Source organism: Uloborus diversus, chromosome 9, assembly GCF_026930045.1.
Source record: "Uloborus diversus isolate 005 chromosome 9, Udiv.v.3.1, whole genome shotgun sequence".
NCBI lineage: Eukaryota > Metazoa > Arthropoda > Arachnida > Araneae > Uloboridae > Uloborus > Uloborus diversus.
In genome coordinates this window covers 138,750,381-138,776,252 of record NC_072739.1, presented here as the reverse complement: position 1 = coordinate 138,776,252, position 25,872 = coordinate 138,750,381, and the positions used below count along the sequence as shown (strand labels likewise).

Sequence of the window (25,872 nt, the reverse complement as noted above, 5' to 3'; positions counted from 1 at the left end):
TATCACTACTTTGCTAGAGAGTGTAAAAACGTTTGTTTAGTGCGCACTAAGGATGCGACTCGCGCTCTCTTAATACTGATACATAACTACTATTTGTTTTTTTAAATTTTTCAAATAGAATTACGTTGGTTATTCTATAAATAACGCCATTTTGGTTTCTTTAGTCTGGTCCAGAGGTACAGATTTGACATGTGGATAAGAGTATTTTAAATTAAAGGTCTTTGATTCGAACATTCGCCAAAAACTAATTCTTTTATGAAACAAGCAGTACAGCTCAACAAGATTTTTTTCCTTTTATCCAGTAACGACAATGGTTAGTAAAAAACAAGCATTTATTGTTTAATTGCTATTTTCTGCGTATTAGAACTGGAATCTGAATTAATGAGAGATCATCTTCCTCTTTAAATAGTCGAACATCAATCAAACAAGCCTGAAGATTATAAATCAATCTTACGAAACCTTTTCTACATAATTTTGCACTTTCTTTTTTTCCTCCTTTTGATTTTTCTTTTCTGATCCTTTTTCTTTTCATTTTGCCTGTTTCTGCTTCTGTAAAGTAAAGCTTTTGTTTCTCTTGGTTAGAGGTGTAAAATTTCCGGAAATTTTGAGGCGGCAGGGGGGGGATCCGTTTTTTTTTCTAGAAAAGTTGTTTTTACAAAAGCAAAAACACTTTTCAAATTGTTCTAGCATGAAACGTCTATTTAAAAATAAATGCGATTTATATTTTTGTGCTTTTCTTCTTAACAGAAATACAGTATACCCTCGTTTTACGCGGGTTTATGGTTTCGATTATACGCGGTTTAAGGTTTGACACCTTTATTTTATTTTACTCGGATGAGTTTCGGTTTTACGAAGATGCGGCAATGCAAACAGATAAAATTTTCCCCTCTTTCAAAATCCAAACTCTTAAAGATTGCAGATTATGCGTAATTAACTGCATTTTGGCGTGCTAATAATCGAACTTGGGCCACTGGAGACATTTTATGCGATTGGTTCCAGAGCTCTTTCCAGAAGTAGTTATTAAACTCACATAATTCAGAACTCACTGGAAGAAGAGCTTTTATGAATGACAAAGGAGGCGAAAACCAACGAGGATATCGACGTCGGTGACGCACAACCAAAAACGTTCACATTGAAAATTTTGAGTAATTCCTAGACATTAAAAAATGATCTTCCTGATTTGTTGGTGAAGGAAGATTCTATCATGAAAGAAATGACGCAAGTGATCATGGATGCGTTAATGCTCTTCAAAGAATTACAGAGAAAAATTCTTAATGACTTCCAAAGACTATCGTAGCCAGTTCTTCTTTATAAACAGAACACGAAATTAATTTATGTTTTCTTTTTGCATGTTGTGCATAAAAGTCGATGTAAGTACACATTTAACTTATTATACAATTAGTCATCACTAGAATGAAGTATTTTGGTATCTACGGAACCAAACCCCTAGTTTAACACTATTATTAGGTCTCAATTCACTCGGTTTCGATTTACGCGGCATTTCCGTGGAACGTAATCCCCGCGTAAAACGAGGGTCTACTGTGTACATTCAGCATTTGCTACTTAAAAAAAAAAAAACTTTTCTGTTGCATGTGTGCCAATAGCTTACTTCGTTCACAAACCAAACATTATGCAATTAAATAATCATTGATCGATTAATTGGAGACATGATGTGATTTTTGCAGTTATTTAACCAAACTTTTTGACTATAATTTGCAGGTGTTTTTCTTCTTTACAAAAAAAAGAAAAAAATATGTGATATATTTGAACACAAAGTTACTGTTTTACAGTTTGTTACATGCATTCTAAAAATTACTACATTTTTTCTATTTTCTACTATTGTGGTTGGTCGATTATTAATCGTATAAACGATAAAGTAAAAAGATAATACAACGTCAATCTCTCAATAATTATTTCTTTTGAATAATTTCTTTTTGCAAAAAGGTGTAAAAATTTTCTGCTGCAAGAAAAATACTTTATTCGCAATTAAAATAAACTGTAGGAGGCGCAGTAGCCTCTGGCCTATGGCTGCGGAAAGAGGTAACACAAAGACACACCCACTTCACCTGTCCAATGACGCATCTGCCTTTAACTTAGGGAACAAGTAATAATCACTAGGCGCTAGGTCCGGACTGTAAGGTGGGTGGGGCATGACATTCCACTCTAAAAGTTCCTGGGTTTCGTGCGTTGTCGTGAAGCAGCGTTACACCGGCCGTCAGTCGTCCTCGCCGGCAGTTCTGGATAGCTCGTCTGAGTTTTCTTAGTGTTGCCCAATAACTGTCTGAGTTGATTGTTGCGGAAGTTAAAGGAACACTTTGTGGTCAACCCTTCCATAGAGACGATGAAGTCAAAGAAGAGGTTAAACGTTTCGTCAACGGTTTGGCGCCAGAATTCTATGATATTGGAATACAGAAATTCGAGCACAGTCTACAAAAATGTGCAGAAAAAAAAAATGGGGATTATGTAGAAAAATAGAGGTAAGTTTCATCTTTTCAACGATGTAAATTTCTATAAGAATAAAAAAAATTTGTCATTTGTAAAATTGATGGGAACCTTATTTCCGGATCGACGCTCGTATATCCACGAAAAGAACGTGTGACAAGGAGAGGGGGTGAAGTGTGACTCTTTGTGACACACGAAGGGGGGGGGGGGGGGAGCGTCAACAGTTTTGAAAACAAGTGTACAGCCCTTAATTTTATATCAAAATATTTTTTAAAAAGTTATGCAATTGAAGGGAGGAAAAAAAAAAAGAGTCGATTCTTACATCGTCAGTTTTAAATAGATAGTTTATTGCAGATTGAAAAATAGGTTTGTCTTCACTTACGTATTCTCTTTTTCAGAAAATGGTGCCAACAGAAAAACAAGTGTTGTAGCGGAGTGCTATTGCGTAGCTATGACCAACATATTTCATTATTTCAATAATATCGGTGTTTATCCCAAGTGTTTGCCTTCGACAAACATCATTCTAGCATTTCAGACTGCGTGCATAATTAATATGACTCACTGTGTCGAAAATCTGGAATTGTGTTTAGACATCAACTTGCTCCGAAATTTTCCAGTGCAACAACGATATGTGTGTTGATTCAAAGCTTTTGCTCTTTCCAAAGAAGGACAAAAAATTTGTTGCGATGTTCCTGAAATCAGTATAATGAAATGTACAAAGTATTTAAGATTATTTTTGCTGCTGGCAGCAGAAGTTAAAAAATGCCAAATTTTGTTCCTAATATCTTATGTGATACTTAGTTTGAGTGTTAATTTCTGCCATGGAAAGATCGCGCGGCTGCAAAAGGAGCGGGCCACAAAAGGAAAAAGTTAGTTCATAATTTTTATTACTTACATTCGGAGACTTGTGATAACTGGGGGAAATTTCGCCCAATTTGTTTTGCCATAAACATCCAAGTACTGCAACCCGATGTACCAACTTGCCTTCTAAAACTCCCTGGGAGTTGCCATCAAATTTTGGTGAACTTGGCGAAATTTTCCCAATTTATCGAGTCTCTCTTTATGTTGTGTACCTATATTTCCATTCGTAGCAATTGTGCAACTGTAAAATATGCTTTACAAGCAAAATAAAGTTATATTTTGTAATTATACTATTCCACTAACAAAATAAAATTGTTCTAATGTATAATTATGAACACAAAAAATAATTATTGTAGCTATTTTTTCGTATTTTTTGTGATCTTATTATGTCAGTGCGTTCATGAATTTAGTAATTAAATTTGCAATACTTTAGCTGCCACCAAATTTAACTGTTCTTTTTATTCATAGTAATTAATTTTATGATGAAAAAAAAAAAACTTAACGATGCATATGTTGTTTTTTTTTTTTAAACTAGTATGCATTGGAACTTTTGGGCGCATGTCCGTACCTTCAAACAGAGAGCACCATTACCAGAACCTCAGAGATCGCTACATGAACTGCACTTATGTCGACGGAAACCTGGAATTGACCTGGTTGGAAGTAAGTATTTTCTACTAAATATTTAATATGTAAGAAAACTTTCGGCTATGAGGGCACCAACATTTGGTGAATGTCGCCAAATTTTGGGGATAATATTTCAATATGGTAGTTTGAAGGTTAAGCTCCTTTTTTATGGAAACCCTTGAGGCAGTCAAATTTAACCGAGGCAGACTGCATAACAATCACAGCGCAGGAGTTGGTAAAGAAGGTAGGTGTGTTAATTGTAGTAATGTCCTCTTGTGAATCAAGAAGGAGCATCACTTACAAAGTTTCACTGGTGTGCCATTTGTTTGCTGTTAGACCAAAACCTCTGACGAACAGAAGGCCTTTGCAGAGGTTACAAGAACTCGCCTCTGACGTGACAGAAAATGTTGAAGTTTATTACTTGGCTGTTTAGGTGTTAGGAGCCTGTAAAAGGTTTATTGGAGGTAAGGGTGCCGCGATGAGAGCTCTTAGGAGATCACGATGGCAGATTTGGAGAAAAAACAGCAACATTGGAGATTTCTTTCTTTTTTTTTTCAGAAGTTTTTAAAATTGTTTTTAATGATGCCTAGTGTTCCTTCTCAACAGATGCATGCATGTCTGCTAACGTATTTTAACATCCGATGTAATTTGAATTTCATTCGGCAGATAGAGAATTTTTGTCATCCCAAATATTCGTCACTTCACCATGACTGGGTCATCCTGTCCTTAATTCCTCTGTTATTGCTACAATCCAGATCTCTCCCCATGCGATTTCCATATTTCCGGAACCCCGTAGAAAGACAATTGTTTTCCGAGTTCGATTTGGGCAAAGAAAAGCTCACCTGGGTACAATCGTGGTTCCGCAGGCAACTACAACTTACAAGGATTTTCCCATGAAGAGAAGGCGTAGATCGTGTTGTCTCGTCTTATAGTGGGGTAAATGTATTAGCAGTTAGTGCGATAACTTCTCAAGTAATCAACAGTTTAGAATAGAACTTCATTAATCTGGACTAATATGGGATCCAGGTCGTCCAAATTAAAGTAGAGGTTAAACAAAAACAGAAACCTATAAATTGAGCCAAGGTATATAACCAAACTACAGTACATAGTAAAAATTTTATTTTGAATTCATAAGTATAAAACATAAATACTGCTTAAGAGAAAAATACGGCCCACAAAAATACATTATTCTGCCTTGGGAAGGTAAAAAGTAGTAACTGCATTTTATTTTTATTTTTTTCATTTTTGTTGTGCTGTAGTTTTATATATTATACGCTTGCTTGTTTGGTATCCGCCGAAAATAAAGCTCGAAAAAAACGTCTTAATTCCAACATTTCCCTATTGTTAGTATGGAATCCAAAACGCATTTCTTCAAATATCACAAAAACTCATTTTTGCAGATACTGCCCTTTACCTGCCCACGGCAGCACTTTATTTATACAGTAATGTAGTACATCTAATTTACTGTCCGGATTAAGCGAAGTCCAGTTTAATGATGTCCAGATTAATGATGGTTTATTGTTCGTTGTCCTAGGACCCCTTTTCTCCCACCTGCTTCGTTTTCAGTTGACAGCTTCGAAAGCAGAGGTGGCCACCCCCTATGAGCGACGGCGCGCCCCTAAATACCGCAAAGACCCCCCCCCAAAAAAAAAACAAGAGCCCCCCCCCAAATGAGAAAAATACTCCGAAAAACACCCCCTCCCAAAAAAAGGTTCAATGGCGTTGTCTGCGCCATGGTGGGCACCCCTGTGGAATGTATTGTACTATTTGGTCTAGTCAGCACTAAGTTATACTTTCGTTTATGAAGATCTGATGACAATTTCTTTTCATGATCAAGCACGGCGGCTATGTCAAACGATATTTTATTGTTTTCCTTGCTAGAAGTTACGTTACCACCTAAGCTAAAACCTTCATAAACGAAAGTATATCATTCTCAAGTTATAGAAGCGTAAGTTATCTTAACTCGCAAGTCGGAAATTAAAATCTGGTTTTTTTGTCATGATATGTTATATGACAGTTATATTAAGAACGATTGGTGGATGACATAGCGATTTATACAGTTGCGGATATTAGGGGAGGGGGACGCAGGGGGTCTGGGCACCCCCTAAAAGGAAAATTTAACCAAAATTTCATCCAAAAGCTCACACTTCTTTGCATTGGAGAAGGGGTTCCTTGTAACTCCGTCCCCAAAAACGTGACTGCAGAAATTTGCAATTTTTGTGCATTAAAATGTTGGTAATTTATTCATTTAATTTTCAGCACAATGGTATTGATTCGTTACACTGTTTCTCATGCTTTAGCAACATCAATAAAAATCAGTTCGTACTAAGTTTAGTGGTGGATACAGGGGGGAGGTTCATGGGGTCATGACCCCCCACTCCCCTGAAACGTCAACAATAGTATCCTTCCACATTGTGTTCAAACATTTTATGAATAAATTACCAAGGATTTCAGTAGTATTTTCATTGAAATATTACTTCCTTTCATTGCTTACGAAATTAATTAATAACTTTATGCTTTACCAAGTGCCTCATTGGCTGATTTGGTGCTTTTTATTGGCCCCCAAGCAGTTTCAGAAATGTTTCGTACCCAAAACCGTAGCTTCATTCATTGGGGGGGGGGGGAAACGGCATTCTTCCACGTTACCCCACCTAAAATGGTAGTCCCTAGCCGGCCCTGACTAAGTTATTCAGGGGTGCCCACCTCCCTAAGAGCTAGGGAGCACCCTCTAAATATCGCGAAGACCCCCTGTCCAAAAACAAGAGCCCCCGCCCCCAAAAAAGTGAAAAACGCCCCTTAAAACACCCTGCCCCCCCCCCCCCAAAAAAAAAACCAATCGCGCAGTCTGCGCCACCCCCTCTGAGTGGTCACCCCTGAGTTATTATGAAATATGTTTGTGTGTGTTGATAAAAGAGAAAGAGAAAAAGGGACGCAAGGAAAAGGGAGGATACTCAGAACCTTCTCCCCCCGCTCGTCCCTAAAACGCGAAGCGATGTTTTATTCTAAAATAAGCATTCTGTGTAACATTTCGTACCACAGTTGGTGATTATGATTAGTAATCATGATTCGATGAATGGTGTTAAAAAATAAATCCCGGTTCTACGCAGCTGCCGTCGCAGGTGTAAACAAGACATAGTAACGGTGAAGTTTTCAATGAGCTTGCAAAAAAAAAAAAAAAAAAATTGTCTGCACATCAAGGTGTGGTTTTGATTTTGATGCCTCAATTGCCAAATCGTTTAACTCCACTTAAAAAAAAAATGCTCATTTCTGCTTTAATAGTGCTTTATAAATGCTTAGCATGTGAATTTATATTAAAGTTTTGGTTCAGTACATTTCTGACCACGTGACGGCAGAAAATGTAACACGAAGGCCTATTTACTATGGATAACACCATCCTTCTTCATAAATGTTCTCTACTTCTGGTTTTACGTAGTTAGTCGATTTGTCAGTTGAGGCTTCAACAATAATTAACAATTCGCACTTCTTAGAGCTCGAATACGCTAGAGGTGATGCCCACAGGGAGGGGGGGATTATGGCACAAGTTGCGCCATCAAAAAATTTTTTTGGGGGGGGGGGATTTTTTTTTCTGAAGTTTTTTTTCATCTTTAAACAAGAAATTTTGGGAAGAAACTTGTCCAACATTTTAACCAACATTTAAACTTGTCCAACAAGTTAGAGGTGCATAAATTATCCTTTTTAACGTACTTCTTTCGAAATTTAGTAGCCGTGTCTCTTTTTCAAATAATGATAACATAAAAGATGGGATGGAGTCAGTGTCCGTTACAAAAAAAGTTCAGACGATTTGATTTCTTTTACGCATTTTCTGGAAGCATTGCACAGTTCTGTGTAATGGAAATGTATGACAGCGATGAGAGGTTAGGGGGGATAGCTAAAATAAAAGGTAATTTATTGTGTGTTGTTTTTCTCCTTATTTATAGTTTGTAAGAATTTTGACTAGTAAGCTCTAGCCTTTCAACGATTTAATTGCTCCGAGAAAAAAGTTACGAACTGGTTTTGAAGTATGTGAATAACATATATTAGCCTTTTCCATAGCAATTAATATATTTTCTTTATAAAAAAAAACTTTAGCTTGAGTAGACTTTTTTATTTCACTTTACTCCCATCCTTTCTACCACTTTCAAATTGACTGCTCTTTCAATAATTTATTAGATGATTTGTATCAAACCTTCAGCGATGTTGAATTTGGTTAATGTAAGTAGAAGTATGTCCCTAAAGTATCTTAATTATTTTTCTTTGAATCATTTTTACTTTCTTCCATATCTGATTAGGTTCGTGAAAATTTCCGAATCTTGAATTTCGAAACGTAGTTCCGAATAGTTGAATCCATTTTGAATAATTCCAGAAAATATCTCTATGTGTATTTGTGCGGGACCCATCTTTTGTGGGTATGTGACTCAATTATAAAAAAAATTCCTGAAGAGCACTCCCACCGAAAAACGATACCTCCCTGTCATTAAGAGTTATCTAAAGCTGCGTTTAAAAACTACAATTCTGAAAAAGTAACCCCTCTCCTAAACATAGTCGAAGACAATCTACAACTGCGTCTTTTGAATTCCAATTTCGAAAATTATGGACGAAGGACCAGCGAACCTCTCCTCCCACTAACATTAACAAAGATTAGAACAATTAACCCGCAACAATTAACAAAGATCTACCTAAACTGCGTTTTAAAGCTGCAAGTTAGAAAAATTTCTGGAGGAGCGTCCCCCACTCTCGCCAACATTATTAAAGATCGCCTTTAAACTTAGTTTTGAGGGCTGCAATTCCAAAAAAACTTCGAAGGGAGAACTTCCGAAAATACCTTTTCCTAATGTCATGAAAGGTTGGCTACAATTGTAATTTTGGAGCTTCAGTTTTGGAAAAATGTCTGTCCGCTAACATTACCAAAGGTAACCTGCAATTGCGTTTATAACACTTCAATTTCAAAATTTTCTGGAAGAGATCTCTCAAGTCTCTTTTTCCCCTAATGTCAACAAAGATGGTATGCAACTGTGTTTTAGAACTACAATTTGGAAAAAGTTTCTGAAGTGAGAACCAAACCTCCTCCCCTCTCCATAACATAATCGATGACTGTCAAAAATTGCATTTTTGGAGTTTCAATTCCAAGCAATTGCTGGTTGAGGGCCACCGAACCTCTCTTCCTACTAGCATCAAAGATGCACCAAAACTGCGTTTTTAAAGTTTTCAGGGCTGCAAAATCGAAAAATTTCCGGAGGTGATCTTCCAAAAAAATTTTCCCCTAACGTAATGGTGGAGTATAATTGCAATTTTGGAACTTCAATTTCGGAAAACTGCCTGTTCGATAACGTTACCAAAGTAGCCAACAATCACGTTTTTAAAACTACAACTTTGAAAATTTTCCGGGGCCCTCGAATCTTTTTTTTCCCCAAACGTTAATAAGACTGTATAAAACTGCGTTTTAAACTATAATTTTGAAAAAGTGAAGAGGAAAGCTCGTGAACCGTAACATAATCGAAGATTATCTTAAACTGTATTTTTGGAGTTTCAATTTTGAAAAATTGCCTGGGAAGGGTCTAAGGTCTCCGCGCCTTTCCTTCCCCTAACATTATTAAAGATTGTCTAAAACTGCGTTTTTAAAACTACAATTTTGAAAATTTCCGGAGAGGAAATTCACTTTTTGGAGTGAATATTATACTTACGAAAAATATCATATTTCTCCGATCTAGTAATGACTCTCTCTTGAACCATAAATTGAATCTATAGTCCCTGTGTTTATTCATACACTTAAAAAGGTGTTGCAAAAACCCAGGAATCTCCAATCTTTCTCACTCAAAGGAACATACAGTAAATTGGAGATTCGGGATTCCAAACAGATTTTTTATTCAACTTGAAAAAGGAACAACCAAAAAATAACTAGATTAATACATTTAAAAAAATGCTTTTATTACATTTTTTCTTTTTTTCTTTTAAGTTAAAGAAATAGCATCGCTTGTACTTGTAAATGTTATCTTGTCGGTAGTCGCAAATACGAGCAATTCATTTTTTCAGATTACAGTGCATTTATTTCCCTTTATTTATCTCACGCAAATTTAAATCTTGATTTTATTAAATTGATTCACAAGATGCGAGATGCAGAACATGTGAGTTAACTGGAAATCAAAGACTCTAAAAAGTGCTATATTTATTTCAATTTGGACAGGAGAAAATTCGGGGGGGGGGGGGGGGGGATGGACACCCCTGCGGTGATTTAAGAAACTAGCCAAAGAGGTTAAAACATTCCGTTCCACATTTTTTCATTTCTTTCTATGTGAGCCAGAATATCAATAAAAAGATAAAAAGACAAATCGAAGGAAATACATTTCAAAAAAAAAAAAAAAAAAAAAAAAAAAAAAAAAAAAACGATAAAATTAAAAATTTTAAAGACTTCCGACTGAGTCGCAACTGTAGAATCAAGAGGGAAAATTGAGACTCCTTATATTATTAAATATCAATGTCAAGTATGCAATTTGCTACTAACTAGAAACTGGCAACAGATGAAAATTTTAAATCATTGCATTTTCACTGCAAAAATCGCGAAAAACCTTTTAGAGGTTTTAAATTAATATCTTCGTTAATTAATGTCACCCAAAGATGCAACCTAGCTAAGAACACTCTCGATTAACTCTCCTTTCAAACATTTTTTTTTTTTTTCAAAATGAGTGCCACAGAGAGACGCACAGATACACAGACACGTCAAACTCATAACAATCTTCCTTTGTGTGTCGGGAGTTAATAAAACAAATAAATTAATTAATTTTTAAAAAATAAATAAACGCCCACAAGCACGACCGTAAAACTAAGCTTAAAAGTACGTCATACGTTGCATCGTTCGTTTCTTTTACCTCTTTCAACCGCCGTTGGCCAGAGAATGATAATAGTTTATTGAAATCCTAGTTTATTGAAATTGAAAATCCTATCTACATTAAATTTTATACTTTAATTTTATTTATCAATTTGCACATATCAAGATAATATATTTTGTTTTTAGTCCATCGCACTGAATTTAAACTGTTTTTGGCTCAAGGCTAACTTGTCACCATTGGGAAGTCTACAGAAAGCATGATCACACCATTAGTACGACGCTGTCATGTTAGCCTTTTTCCCGATCTATGAATTTAATTAAAAAAAAAAAATACTTTGCTCCGAGTGTGAGTCATTGTTGAATTTGGGGGAGGGGGGGGGAGTGTACATTTTAACTCAGTTTTGGGCGAGAAATGTCCGTACCTTTTCAGCACAGCTGTTCAGTAACTTTTTCCCAGAGAACTTCCTTTAAAAATTAAAAAAAAAAAAAAGTAGCTAAATTGGTACCACTAAAAAAAATGAGCGAAATTAATACAAATTGAAATTAAATAAATTAATTTAAAAAATAGAATAATGGAAATGAAGTATAATAAACCTTGAAATTTTTTCTCTTCAACTCTCTCCTCTCCTTTGCCCTGCCAAGCTTTTAAAACGAAAATGCGAAATTTAACCTGAAATTCAAAATAAACCTTTAAGGGGCTATTTTTCACTGATTTCTGAGGGGGAAGGGGGGGGGGGGCAAGACCCATTACTCTTCATGCCTCGAGATTGCTGTTGGTCTGATGAAACATCCTGAACCCCTTGGCCCGGATTTACGTGCCCGTAGACCCTGCAGTACGTGGAGGGGGAATGGCCCAAGAGACAAAAAAAAAAAAAAAAAAAAAAAAAAACGAGCTGATGTGTGCATCACATGACTTCCTTTTACTCCAATTTAATGTCATTTTCTCATTATTGGCAGTTTTAATATGATTCAATAGTTTACTCTCTAAATATCACCAACTGTGGCCAAATTAAAACCAGATTTAAAAATAAAAAAAATTAAAAAAAAATTGGCAAATTTGTCGCCAAGTTGGTGACAAAACTTGGCGACCAAAAGACTGGCGATATATCGCCAGGTGTCCGCCAAATTATAACACCACTTGAGTTTGCATCAAAATTAACAATGATTTCCCCCCAAAAAGGGGCAAAAGACCCCGTTTGGAGCATACGAATGCAACCAAAAAGAAAGGTGCACAACTAGACCCCGCTAGGAGTCTACGTACCAAATTTCAACTTTCTAGGACATTCCGTTCTTGAGTTATGCGACATACATACACACATACGCACATACGTACATACAGACGTCACGAGAACACTCGTTGTAATTAACTCGGGAATCGTCAAAATGGATATTTTGGGTGTCTGTACGATCCTAGGCACCTATCCACGTGTGGTCGGGTTGAAAAAAAAAACTGAACATTCATTCGGGGATGAGCAAAATGGAAATTAAGTCCGATTTTTGGGTGAAAATTTTTTCGCGAATACAATACTTCCTTTTTTGTAAAAGGAAGTAAAAAAAAGGGAGGGGGGAGAAATTTAAAGAACCTAAACTAAAATGCTAAAAGTTTATTTTTTATTTTTTATTTTTTTTTTATGATTTAGTACAAATTTGGAGGTAAAAAAGAAACCCATATTACGTCTCAGAACAGCGAAACAAAATTAATAGAAATAACTTACTATGGAGCCGTCAAAATATGAATTTCAAACAGATTTTTTAATCCGAAAAAAAAATTGTTTTATGTACAGAAAGCGTTAAGAATTCTCAAAGTTTGAAAATATCGTGCTGAGAGTCACACCAGTTCTGAAGATTTGAAAGTTGAAAACAAAAATTTAACTCAATCAAAAGATTAAAGTTCATACATTGTACCTGTACTTGTGCCTCATGCATTGTATCACAACAATGCCAATTTATGGGAGATTTGTTTCTTTGCTGACATACCTTATAAATAAAACTAGTTTTTAAAAATTAGGGTTAAAAACCCATATTATTTCTTAGAAGCGCTTATGCAGGTAATCTAAAAATCTGAAAATAATAATAATAATAAATAAATGAACGAATAAAAAAATGTAAATGAATTTTCAAAATTTCGGTAAATTTATTAATGCAGTCAAAAACAAGCAAAAACTACTGTTTAAAAAAATTAATTATTGGGGGAGGGGGCGATCCAGTATGCGGTTAGGGGCCAGCTTTTTGCAGGGGAACCCGAAAGTTATAGATCCGGACCTGCCCCTCCCCCTCTCAGCAAAATCGTGGGTTGTGGATACGCTACAAAAAAAAAAAAGTGTAAATGCGACCTTACCTGGCAGCATGATAATTGATAATGCTGTCATTAGGATCTGCGTAGCCTTCACAATGCTGCCAGAAGGTTAGATTTGCCCCCAACTATAATGCTTTCATAGTTTCATCCCATTGAGTTAACAATTTATAACGGGTAGCCACTTTTTACTTCCTTTTACAAAAGAAGGAAATATTGTATTCGCGAAAAAATTTTCACTCAAAAATCGACCTTAATTTACATTTTGCTCACCCCCGAATCAATGTTGAGTTTTTTTTCGACCTGACTACACGTGCATATATACCTCAGAACGTATAGACACCCGAAGTATCCATTTTGACGATTTCCGAGTTAATTACAACAAATTTTCTCGTGACGTCTGTATGTAAGTATGTATATGCGTATGTATGTCGCATAACTAAAGAACGGTATGTCCTAAAAAGTTGAACTTTGGCACGTAGACTCCTAGTGGGGTCTAGTTGTGCACCTCCTCATTTGGTTGCATTCGGGTGTTTCAAAAGGAGTCTTTTGCACCTTTTTGAGGGGAAATCATTGTTAATTTCGATGCAAACTCAAATGGTGTTATAATTTGGCTGACACTTGATTTGGTCTTTTGGTCGCCAAGTTTTGTCGCCAACTTTGCGACAAATTTGGCGGTTTTTTTATTTTTATTTTTTAAATTTTTTAAATCTGTTTTCAATTTGGCCACTGTTGGTGATATTTACAGAGAAAACGATTGAATCACGTCAAAATTGCTAATAATGGGGAAATAACATTAAGTTGGTGTAAAAGGAAGTCATGTGATGCACACATCAGTTCGTTTAGATAAGATAAATAAAATTTTTGAAACCCAAACATCGCTCACAGTTTTTTTTTTCTTAATTTAAATTTGCGATATTTTATTGTTCTTTCCAGTTGTTGGGTCTCTCTGAAATTCTCATGTTTTTTTTTTTTGCCTTGTCCCCAAGGCGAGAAGCAAATGAAATTATATTTCGTTAATTTTAATCCTATGCGTTAAAGAAGTGAATTCCGTTTTTTAACATCCGTTTTCATTCTTGCAATCTCATTAGCAATGTTTGTTGTTGAATTTTTTTTTTTTTTTTTTTTTTACAGTTTCACCTGCGTCCTGAGTTTGATTTAAATTAATTTCTCTTATCTTAAAATAGACCATAACAAATTATTCATTTGAGAACGTTCTTTTTTGGCTGGAGATAAATATGTTAAATCAAACAAGTGAGATAGAAAACCCGAAGTACTCAAGTTTTTTTTTTTTTTTTTTTTTTTTCCCCGTAGGATTTTATTTGTTTTTGGTGCTTCTTTGACGATTGAAGCGCTGCCTTAGTTTTTACCAGTGGTTGTCTGGAATGCATTGAAAAAACCAGTTATGGAGGAAAATTCTTTTATATCATAGCAAACTGCGATAGAAAGTGCATCCCCAAGATCAAGTTTACAGATTACTTGAAGTGTGTATTTGATTTTTGACGTCTAGTAGACATCGTTCTTTGTCTTCTTACAATATTTACATATAAGGCTTGGATTTTTAAGCAAAAGAAAATAAATATTCTTTCTGTGAAGTTAATTTTAAACATTTTTGTCTCCGTGTTAGCCAATGCTACCATAACAAATGCATTTTTTTTTTGCATTTTAGTGCAACTTTTTTTTTGTGTTTTACTTTTTTTTGATTTTAGCAACGTTGGTAGACAGCGCTTTGTTTTGACAAGTTTGGTGCAATTTTTTGAATAATGCTCCACATAAGTTCCTCGATGTTTTGACTTAAAATTTTGAAACAAAGATTGTTATTATCTTCTTATAACTGGTCGACTGTGCCAGAGGATTGGAAGCTGGCTAACATTACACCGCTCTCAAGAAAGGGTCTAAGGGAGTGCGGGAAATTATAGACCTGTGAGTCTAACTTCGGTGGCTTGCAAAATTTTTGAAACATTGATAAAAATTAAGATAGTAAATTTTTCAGAGACTAATAATCTATTGACTAGTTTTCAGTACGGTTTTAGGAAAGGTAAATCTTGTGCAACTCTAATTTATTACATTTCTATGACAAAGTTACCATAGCTTTAGTCAATAAGAAGCCTGTGGATGTTGTTTGCATTGATTTTCAAAAAGTTTTTGATAAGGTACCGTATCTTACTCTACTTAGCAAATTAGCTGATCTAGGAATAGGAGGGAAAACTTTCATTTGGGTAAAAAAACTGGCTGATCGGAGGGAAACAAAGGGTAGTTGTAAGGGGAAATTATTCTAAATGGAGTGAGGTTTTAAGCGGGGTTCCTCAAGGATCGGTGTTAGGGCCTGTTTTGTTCATTGTTTTTATGAACGATATTCATAAAAATATTTCTGGGAACATGAATTGTTTTGCTGATGATGTCAAAGTTATGGGGATTGTAAATGATGAAGAACAAGCAAATCAGCTGCAAGAGGATCTAGATCATATTACAGAGTGGGCTAATAAATGGGGTATGGCTGTTAATGTTGGGAAATGTCAAGTGCTACATTTAGGGCATGGAAATAAGTGTGCAAGTTATTATTTGCAAGGTTCAGTCATTAGTCAGGCAGAAAAAGTTACGGATCTGGGCGTCTTAAAAAGTCAGGATTTAAAGTTTAGTCAACAGTGCAGCATAGCTACTAACAAAGCCAATAAGATGCTTGGGTTTATCAATAGATTTATTTCAAACAAATCTAAAGAAATTCTTCTGCCCTTATATAGAAGTTTGGTAAGACCTCATTTGAAGTATGCTGTTCAGTTTTGGTCTCCTTATCTTAAGAAAGATATTAATGTATTGGAAAGGGTTCAAAGGCGGGCTACAAGGCTAATAAATGAACTTTCTCATTTAGACTACGATTCCAAGCTTAGAATGCTAAAAATGTACAGTTTTGACTCTTCAACAAAGAAGAGACTGAGGGGATATAATTCAGTTGTTTAAATTTATTAAAATGAAAGATGTTATGGGGCTAAAGTGTAGCACTGAAAACAGGACAAGGGGTCATTGTTTTAAGCTATTTAAATGTCAGGCTAACATGGATGTTAGGAAAAATTATTATTTTAGCAGGGTAGGAACCTTGGAACAGCTTACCGGAAGAGGTGGTAATGAGCAAAGGAGTAGATAGTTTTAACAGGGCTCGCACTTCTTTAAAAAACTTTTAACAAACCCTTAATTTCATCAAGCAAAATTAAGGTCCCTAAAAAACCCTTAAAAAGTCCCTAATTTTCTGAAAAAATTCCTTAATTTTTTAAAAACTATATGAAGTTCAGTCCCATTTTCTTATTTTTTATATTTTTTCCCCTCAAATTTTCATTCTCTGTGATATCTGCTGAAAACCTATGTTTAGGAAACATGCTAACAACGTCAAACACGTGTTTCACCGAAAATTGCATGCCTCGTTTGAGATTTCAATCTTTTTGCATCCTGCAAATATTTTAATCATTTTTAATGTTGGAAGTTTTTTTTACCATATGCTACTTTATATCTGCTTATTTTATTCATTATTTCAATTATATTTTTATTTCTTAAATTTATTTTTGAAAAAATGCAAAAGTCGATCAAAAAAATGTGGTCCAACTCCCACTGTCTCGGATTGTGCTGAAATTTGTTATGGTTCCTTTTTTATGTATTTTAGAAAGCATTCAAAATATTTATGGTGAATCTCTAATGGTTTTGGTTTTACAGCGTGTAAATTTTTTTGGAATTTCATGGTTAAATGAAGCAACTTCAAGTTGCTGTTTTTTTAAATCCTGAAATAGTTTTTTAAACCAAATTATGAGTTCCAATGCAAGGAAAATTGATAATCAATTATATATTTATTTATTTTCAATTCTCTTTGTGAAAAGTATGTATTACCGCATAAAGAAAACTTGCTTATTACTTTACAAACAAACCTAATTTTAAAATTTACGTTCTCATTTTCAATACTTTAAATTCAAATGTTTTTAGTTAAAAAAATATATTTTTCTCAAAAAAATTATGAAAAACTGATATTATTGAGTGATGCAGCAAATATTGAACTCTTGCTTCCTCAACCCTTTATTCGAAATTCAAGGGTTAGAAATTGCTGCCTTTTTTTCAAAATTTAAACTTATATAGAAACAAACAAACTTACATGAAATGGTGCAATATAGCAAATTTTCACAAAATGGGATGTTAGTAACAATAACAAGTGAAAGCAATAATAGCAAAACCATAGTTTAAATATCTTGACAAAAAGAGAGGTTTGAGTTCTTTTTCTTCAATTTACCTCGCAATCCAATAACGTATGCTAAAAAAAATTTGAAAAATAATCCTTCAATATACAACTAATTTTCTAGTTATCGTGATTTTCCTGATCTTCTTTTATAACTGAAGTTTGAGAAATAAATATTATACCTTACGAGCAATATGTGCCATATATTCTATTGATTACTACCCATTATTTCAAGCAAAAATTTAGTGTCTTTCAAACTGGTTAATTAGTATTTTTTGTTGAATTTTGGAATATCATAGACTTGCTCTCTCAGGGGCTAATTTGATCTCATTCCTTTTCTGCATGACTTTAAGAAATCTTTTTTTGTTTTTGATTTACTCCTTTTTGTCGTCTGACTAGGACCAGTCTAGCTGGGCCCAGAGCCTGTTGCTGGTCATCACTTTTGTATTTGTATTTGTATTTCTGTGATGCATGAAATTTCAAAATATAATTCACTGATAATGGGACATCCCACTCGATTGCACCTCTTTCTGCATTTTTTAAACAATGTTAATATGCATTTGTGTATGTGTATATATAATGTGTATCAAGTACTTTACCCCTTCCTCCCCCCCAGGAAAACTTTTAAATGGTGTACCCTAAAGTTATTTTATTGTTCTTAACGAGTCCTTAAAATGCTTTGAGAGTCCTTAAAAAGTCCTTAATTTTTACTTTTAAAAATGAGTATGAACCTTGTTTAAGAGGGCCGTTGATCTTCACTGGGGATTGTAAATTGACTAGAACCAGCCTAACTGGGCCCAGGGCTGGTCGTCAGTTTTGTATTTGTATAATTTTTTGTATTTATTTTTTGTGTTTGATTATGCCAATTTGTTTATGATAAGATAGGAAAGTTAACCCTGTTGTGTTTTACTGCATTACAATTACAAATTTCTGTTTTTGTGATATTATTTACAAAGAAAATCTTTTCTAATAATTTTTCCATTCATTTTTCAGGATGAAAATTTAGACTTGAATTTTCTTGAAGAAATTCGTGAAGTTACGGGCTATGTGTTGATTTCTCATGTTAATGTCAAAAGAATAATTTTACCAAACCTTATGATAATTCGTGGACGCAACCTGTTCAAATTAAATGTGAGAAATGAGAAATTCAGCCTGATTGTAACTCTTAGTAAAATGGAAAGTTTGGAACTGCCTTCTCTTAGAGGTTTGTAAATGCTTGAAAAATACCTTAATAACTCTTCTGCTTTAAATATTTTTGTTCTGTCTCAAATGGTTTTACCTTGATTGATTGTGTTATACAGATCATAGTAAATTTACATTTATATTTATTTACTTGAAATGTGTTTAAATTAGTAATATTCAATTTTTCTGAAGCATAATAGATTTCAAGATTGAACAGGATTGTTTCATAATTAAAATATTGTGTATAAAGTTTCCTCTTTATAAAATTCTTTTGTAGATATCCTGGCTGGAAGTGTTGGCTTTTATAATAATTACAATTTGTGCCATATTCGTACCATTAACTGGGTTGAAATACTAAGTAGAGCTGATGCAAAACCTGTCTACGTATATAATTTCACAGAACCTGAACGAGAATGTAAGCAGTTTTTCTTTCCTGTTTGTATTTCGTTAATAAAATTTGAATATTTTTTACAACATTTTAGTTTTACATCTAATTTTTAAAAAAAGCAGAATGTGTTGAAATGGAACAATCATGGATACATGGGCGCCCATATGAAGGGGTAAGTGGGGACTCAATCCCCCTCCTCCTAGAAGTTAAAACTTCTTTACTTTTAGTACTTTTTTTTGCAAAAGTGTAAAAACATTTCTTCTCCAGCCGTTGTTAATGAATATATTATTAAAAAAAAGAAATTTTAAAAACACTAATCTGTACTGAAATCAGTTTTCATGGGGGAAAACATCTCGCTAAACCATGGGGGAAAAACCCGAGTCTCCTATTTAAAATTTTGCGTATGGCTGCCCATGCGTGAATAAAATGCAAAAAGGAATTGTTACTAAAGTTGTGGCTTGTAATTTCTGACAATGCCATAATAATAAAAAGGCTCCCATCAGGCACTGATCCTGAGGGGAATCATAAACCCTCATAAACAACCAAATATAGCCTACAGTATTTTCGAGATTTATACGTCGAAAAATTTGCCCCAGACAGGTGGATAAAAGAGGAGGATGTATCATTCACCCTTTTCTAAGATATGAGAAATTCACAACAGTGTTGATCCGAAATTTCTGAAAATGTTGGCCTGACAACATATTCTAAAACTGAAAAATTAGTTTTAAAAAAAAACCTATTGCAATCTTTTTTTTTTCCGCAATGATTTTTGTATGCATATTTGAAGAGTTTATAGGAGGGCGGGGGAGTTTGAGCTTCCTCATAGTTTTCGCAAGTTTTACCCTGTCTTCAGAAAATGTTTCTTCAGTTCATTATCATCCCTGTTAATTCAAGAAACTTAGCTATTTCGTGACAGAAAAATATGATTCTGTTTTGGCATTACAAATCACACTTTTTGTGATTTATAATGTGTTTCCTCTTCTGCTTTGAAAGTTATACCAAATATAATCTTATCAATCTTGTGCTTGATGCATGTGATGGAAAAAAAGTAATCCTTGAAGTATGTTTTTGATTTTTAGTGCTTTTGATGCATGTTTAGAAGGGTATCCAAAAATGAATAAAAGCCATTAAAGGATTGATTTTTTGACTGGTTTTGAAATAAAATGGAAAGCAATCTTCAATACATTCGTTTTGCACACTATTCATATTTTTGTGCTCTTGGTATGTTAGGTCCTGCATGTGATGCATCTTGTGAAAAGGGATGCTGGGGGCAGGGACCCAACAACTGCCAGCGATTTTCGAAAATCAATTGTTCCCCTCAGTGCCATCAGGGGCGCTGCTTCGGCCCCAATCCTCGGGAATGCTGCCATCTTTTTTGCGCTGGAGGATGTACCGGACCCACTCAAGCAGAATGTTTGGTTTGTAGTCTGTCTTTTAACTTTCTCATACTGCTGTAATTATCATCTCATTGAGTTTGACTGAAATATTTGTTTTAAGGTTATAAAACCTTGATGAATGTAGCAAAAATGTACAATGCTGGTTTAAGCCATTATATCATATGGCCGACATTTGAAAATTGTTGTTCTGTACAGTAGAACCTCATTTATCTGGATGTCTGGTTTATCCGTATCAAAATTCTAGAGTTAAATTTTAAAAGAAAGTATTCACTGAAGGAGGGAAACCAGTTTAGACTGGTCAAAAAAATCCATTTTTTTAATGCCATAAAATGTTAGTAAAACTATTCAAATATGTGTTGCTAAAATTGCAGCGAAAAATTTCGATTAGTTCTGAAGCCTTGAGCACTTAAGATAAGACTGTGGAGATTGGAAAACTTTTACAGCAGTTTTTTCAAACGCGTTTTTCTGGAAACAACTTTTTTTCAACTGATGGGCTTTCTAGATCAAAGAGTTGTAGACCAATCGTTCTGAAAATTTGTGTGAATATTTTTTATTCAATTATACTCTATTATATGAACCTATAATTTTGGGATGATATTATGATTAAAAATATTTTTTCTTAATGAGGGGGGGGGGGGCTAGAAATGTGAACAAAATAGGAGAAAAATATGACGTAATCTAACGCCTCAAAAACGTGCAATTTTTTATTTTTTCGATCACAATTAGGTTCATATTCTTAGGAAATATGTTTTTAACGAAAAAGAAAAATTGTGACGATTACAGATAAAATTTTTGGCTTCAGTATTGCCCACCAGTCGCAAGCTCTGATGGCGACCGCCCGTGTGTTTCACCTTCTAACTCCACTATGACTTGCAAAAGTACAAAGTGTACTTCAAAGTGTTCTTCTCCAGTTTATCCGGATCAGATTTGTAGAGATTTAAAAAAGATATTTATATCGCTTAAAAATAGTTTTAAAAAACAGTAAAAAGAATGGATCTACAAATACACTAAACAGTGAGGGGACCTGGGCCAGGGGGGCCCAGGACCCCTCACTTTTTTCAGAAGACAATAATTGGTAACTTTTTATTTATTTTCCTTTTTTTGTGCGTACGTGCTTGAAATTTAAAAAAATGGATTATACCGTATTATTCTGCATATAATCCACAGATTATCTGTTAAAAAGTAAAATTAATAAGGTGTGGATTATAAGCTGTCGCAGATTATCTGTGCGTGTGTGTTCCCCCCCCCCCTCAACACCAACGTATTGAGCCTCAATATTTACAGCAGGATTCGCATAGACCGTTACCCTACCTGTAAGCTGTTTATTTTACTTGAATGTTCTTATGTGATTCAAACTATGTAAAATGAATAACATACAGTAAGGGAAGAAGCCTTCATTTGCACAAGATTATACCGTTTGCTCCTTTCTTGACTCTTTGTCTTCAAGTAATTAGCGTACTACAACGGCAATTTAGAGAAGCAATTATATTTTTTAGATTTTTTTAATATTAGTTTTGAATATACCTTAAATGTTATTATTCCTTCACGTTTTTTATTTAGTTGCTAAAATGAATTTATTTTTATTAATTTAACAAAAAAAAATTAAAAATTTTAAATATTAAAAAAAAATATTTTTTTAAATATTTTTTTTTTTTTTTCAAAAACCAAGAGGGGAGGGAGGACGAGTGTACCCATGATCTGGCCCCCTCACTTTTTCAAGCCATGAGCCGCCACTGATTGTATTATAAATTATAATAATCTGTCAGACATCACTGCATTCTTGGTGCATCAGTCTGTCCCCACTGCACCTGAGCGATTAATGGTGCTAGCCCGAAATGATCCAATGTAATTTTGTTTAAAAACTTTGTTTTTTGCTGAAATAAAAGATGTCTTCTTATGAATGTGTTTTGTTTATATTACTCGGATTATCATTTTTCTGGATTGTCTTTGATCCCAGTTAGTCAAGATAAGCAAGGTTCTTATTGTGTACTAAAAGCTATGTAGTGGTGCAAATTTTAATCCACGTGGTTCAAAATTGCACTAAATGACTACAATATGTTTGCGGATTGGTGGGGGGTTATATTTCATGCATTTAATTATATCCTAGTATTCTGTGAAATTTGTGGCAAACGCGTAATGAAATTTTCTTTAGATTTTTCTTTTTTGTTATTTTTATACGGATTTACAACCATGTATTATTCTCCAGGCTTGTCGAAATTTTTATGACAGTGGCGTTTGCAAGCAGGAATGTCCCCCAATGATGCGATATAATCCAGCCAAATATTCTTTGGAAGTAAATCCGGATGGGAAATATGCTTACGGAGCAACTTGTGTAAAAAAGTGTCCAGGTAAGATAAAAATTCCTTTAATTAGTATAAATTAAATAATGTTTCTCCAAAGACAAAAAATTACCAGTTTTTTAGACTGTTATTTTTCAAAATTGTTTTATGATAATAAGACATTAAACTTTATTTAAATCTCTTTTTGAATTCTTTCACTTTTTTTTGTAATACCCCTTTTTTGTAGCTAATATTTAAGGTACACATGTAAAATTTTTTGAATTGAGTTTTGAAACTATTCGTTTGAAAAGAAAAAAACCGCAATGAATCATAACATTCTTTTTTGATTATATAATGTGAGGATGAGGTGAAGTGTATTCCTCATAAAGGGAGTTGAAATAAAATTATCTTCAGTCTTAGAAAAGTAAAGCTCAAGTGTCAGTGTAATAATGCAAAATAAATAATTAAATAAATTAATAAATAATAATAAAAAATAAACAAATAATAATAATGTGTTAGATTACAGTACCTTTTTTGTGTACATTGCATAAAGTTCAATTTTTGTTCAATTTTTAAAGGGAAACAAAATTTGATTTTCTTTAAAAAATATTTTATGAAATTTTCATTATAATATGTAAATTTCTTTTGACTAAGAGAAATTCATCATTTCTGAACTTTTTAAGAATTCCTTTTGAAAATTTAAAATGCAACATTCTCCTGTACCTATTTGTTTTGCGAGAAAGATGTTGGAAATTTCATCATCTTCTTGGATATTTGCTCTCTAAATCATTATGAACCCTGTGAACCAGTGGAAAAATGCTGTAGAGTGAAGGTTTTAAACCTAGGTTCTGGGGACCCTAAGTGTCCCTCAAGCTTTGACAAAGGTTCTGAAAGTGTCTATTAATTTTCTCAAAATTCCAAAAAAATTTAAAATTTAAATTTGCCATAAAAAATCAAACTTTTGAGGTAGTTTGCTTGTAAAGTTAAATATAAATAAATCTTTCATTGATAAAATAGGAGGGTTCCAGGTCCATAAATAATGCAGTAAAAAGCAGCCAAAGTCAAGTCATTCAAACCCCAAATCTCAATTTTTGGGGAGGGAAGTTCTCATTTTACCAAATGAAACTGAATTTTAACAACTGATTTTTGTTAAAAAAATGAATAAGGAAAAATGTGTTCATACTACAGCCTACAGCTAATGAGAAGAGACATTAAGTGTAACTAAAAAGGTTTTGAAAACAAATTGCAATATTGTCTGTCTCAAAAATTTTTTAGGATCATCAGTCAAAATTTGCTGCGTAAGAAAATGTTGTGGGAGGTTTAAGGGCTGTTCACTTATCGGCCGTCCGTCCCATCCATCCCATTTTTTGATGTGACTGACTGCCGACGAAAGCAGAGTAGCTTTCACATATGGTTGCCGTACATCAATGACGTGACTGAATTCACTCGCCAGAAAGAAGAGCGTGCTGCTTGGCGGAAACCAATGAAATGCCATTCTACTTTTGACGCCCCTCAGATATCAAGGTTCTTCTGATCGAAACCGGTCCCGTGCAAGATGGCTTGCTGTCATGGCAACCAGCAAGAAAACCTGTTTCGGGACGAAAAAACGTGATGGACGGAAAGGACGGCCGATATGTGAACATGCCCTTCCAGTGACCACCAGTGAACCTCCCATCAAAGCATCCATGGTTGTTAGACTGATCAAAGGAAACTATTACTATAAAATCTATCACAAATTGTGTTTTCTTTTTCATATAGTACAATTAATATAAATTTCAGACCATCTGTTACGTGACAGCGGAGCCTGTGTTCGGTCTTGTCCCATGAATAAGAAAGCTGAAAATCAAGAATGTGTTCCATGCGATGGACCATGTCCTAAAAGTAAGTTTAATAGATTAACACCCTTAACTATTTACTTCTTTAAAGCTGAATCTGTTATGCTGTCGCTGACAGTTTTAGTAGTAAAAAACTTATTGTTTTTTAAAAAATAGCTTACTTTTTGTTAGTTAATGCTTTGATGAAATTTGAATTTTTTAAAGTCATGTTATTGGAAAACATTCATAAAAAGTTATAGAATGGTAAGTACTATTTAGTAGCCAATATAGATGTGATGGGCCATTTCAGAGAAAAACAGACAATTTGTCTGGCTAGTGAGAGTTAGGTATTTCACCACTTATATATTTCACTTAGGTATTTGGCCACTAGAGGGCGCCTGTGATGCAGGGAGTGTTATTGCTGCTAATTTGATAAGTGGTTTTCTTACTATAATTTTTCATTATTACTGTCTAGTTTTAGGTTTTTTTACTTCACTTTATCATGTAATTTAGTCTTATTGTGTTTTGGGGGCTCATTTTTGCTGTTATTGTATTCTTGAAGTGTTTTTGCATTTTTTGGAGCTAAGCCTAACATGTGATCTCCTGGTTTTTGATCTTGTGTGCTTTATTGGGTGTAGCAACTCTGTTTATTTACTGCTGTTTTTAGTATTTATTCTGTGTTTTTTGCATTTTTATCTTTCTGTTTTGCCGTTTGGAACATATTCACTGAGTAGAAATGGGTGTTATATGCATTATGAAAGAGGTAAAGAGTGGGAAGGGGGACAGGTGGATCTCTTGTGATTTATGTCATATGTTCTGCCTGTATAAGGGGGAAAATGAGTCTGTTTTTGAGGAGGATTATATTTGCGCTAAATGTGCTGAACTCTCAGACTTAAGACTTAAGATGCTAGTTTTGGAAGCCCAGTTAGCATTAGGGTGTAAGCCAGTTGTAGAGGGTATAAATGTTCCAGAGATTCAAGGGGAAGTTTCAAGTGAGGAGTTAGATTGGGAAACTAAGGGTGTAATTTTGGGGGACTCTATGGTAAGGGAGGTGGGTAACACAGTTGGGAGAGTAAAGCGTAAGGTGGCTAGGTGTTGTTTACCAGGGGCTCGGGTAAAAGACGTTAATATGGTTGCTGAAAAGAAGGGAGTATTGAATAAGGAGGACATGGTTACTTTGTGGGTGGGAACAAATGATGTAGGCCACAGTAAAAATGAGGAGTTTTCTAGGGAATGGGAATCCCTGTTGGATAAAGCAACCAGCTTTTCGACGAATGTCCAAGTGGTTGGTTTGCTTCCCAGGTATGGAGTGCATAGGAGCTGGCTAAATCAACGTGCGAGGTGTATGAACTTGCTACTGAAGTCAATTTGCGAAAAGCGCAGTATCAGGTTCATTGATGTATGGAGTCATTGTAAACGGGATTGGATTGCTAGGGATGGCCTGCATCTGAGCTCTACAGGGGTCAAAATGGTTAGTGGATTAATTTTAAGGGCTTCGGAGTCAAAAAACTAAGTTTGAATGTGGGGCATGGTTCAAGCATCAGGTATCGAGAGAA

At 34.4% G+C, this 25,872-nt stretch overlaps 1 protein-coding gene across 1 annotated transcript in view; it reads left to right on the top strand.

Moving 5' to 3' along the window:
* The first annotated feature begins 2,879 nt into the window (after positions 1 to 2,879).
* Positions 2,880 to 25,872, top strand: part of LOC129229927 (epidermal growth factor receptor-like) — a 68,892-nt gene continuing 45,899 nt past the window's right edge. Inside the window, exons 1-7 of the mRNA XM_054864307.1 lie at positions 2,880 to 3,311; positions 3,839 to 3,963; positions 18,250 to 18,460; positions 18,716 to 18,853; positions 20,057 to 20,244; positions 22,430 to 22,571; positions 24,282 to 24,383. Of these exons, the coding sequence (XP_054720282.1) occupies positions 3,149 to 3,311; positions 3,839 to 3,963; positions 18,250 to 18,460; positions 18,716 to 18,853; positions 20,057 to 20,244; positions 22,430 to 22,571; positions 24,282 to 24,383 (1,069 nt within the window). The 5' untranslated portion in view covers positions 2,880 to 3,148. The remainder of the gene's footprint in view (positions 3,312 to 3,838; positions 3,964 to 18,249; positions 18,461 to 18,715; positions 18,854 to 20,056; positions 20,245 to 22,429; positions 22,572 to 24,281; positions 24,384 to 25,872) is intronic.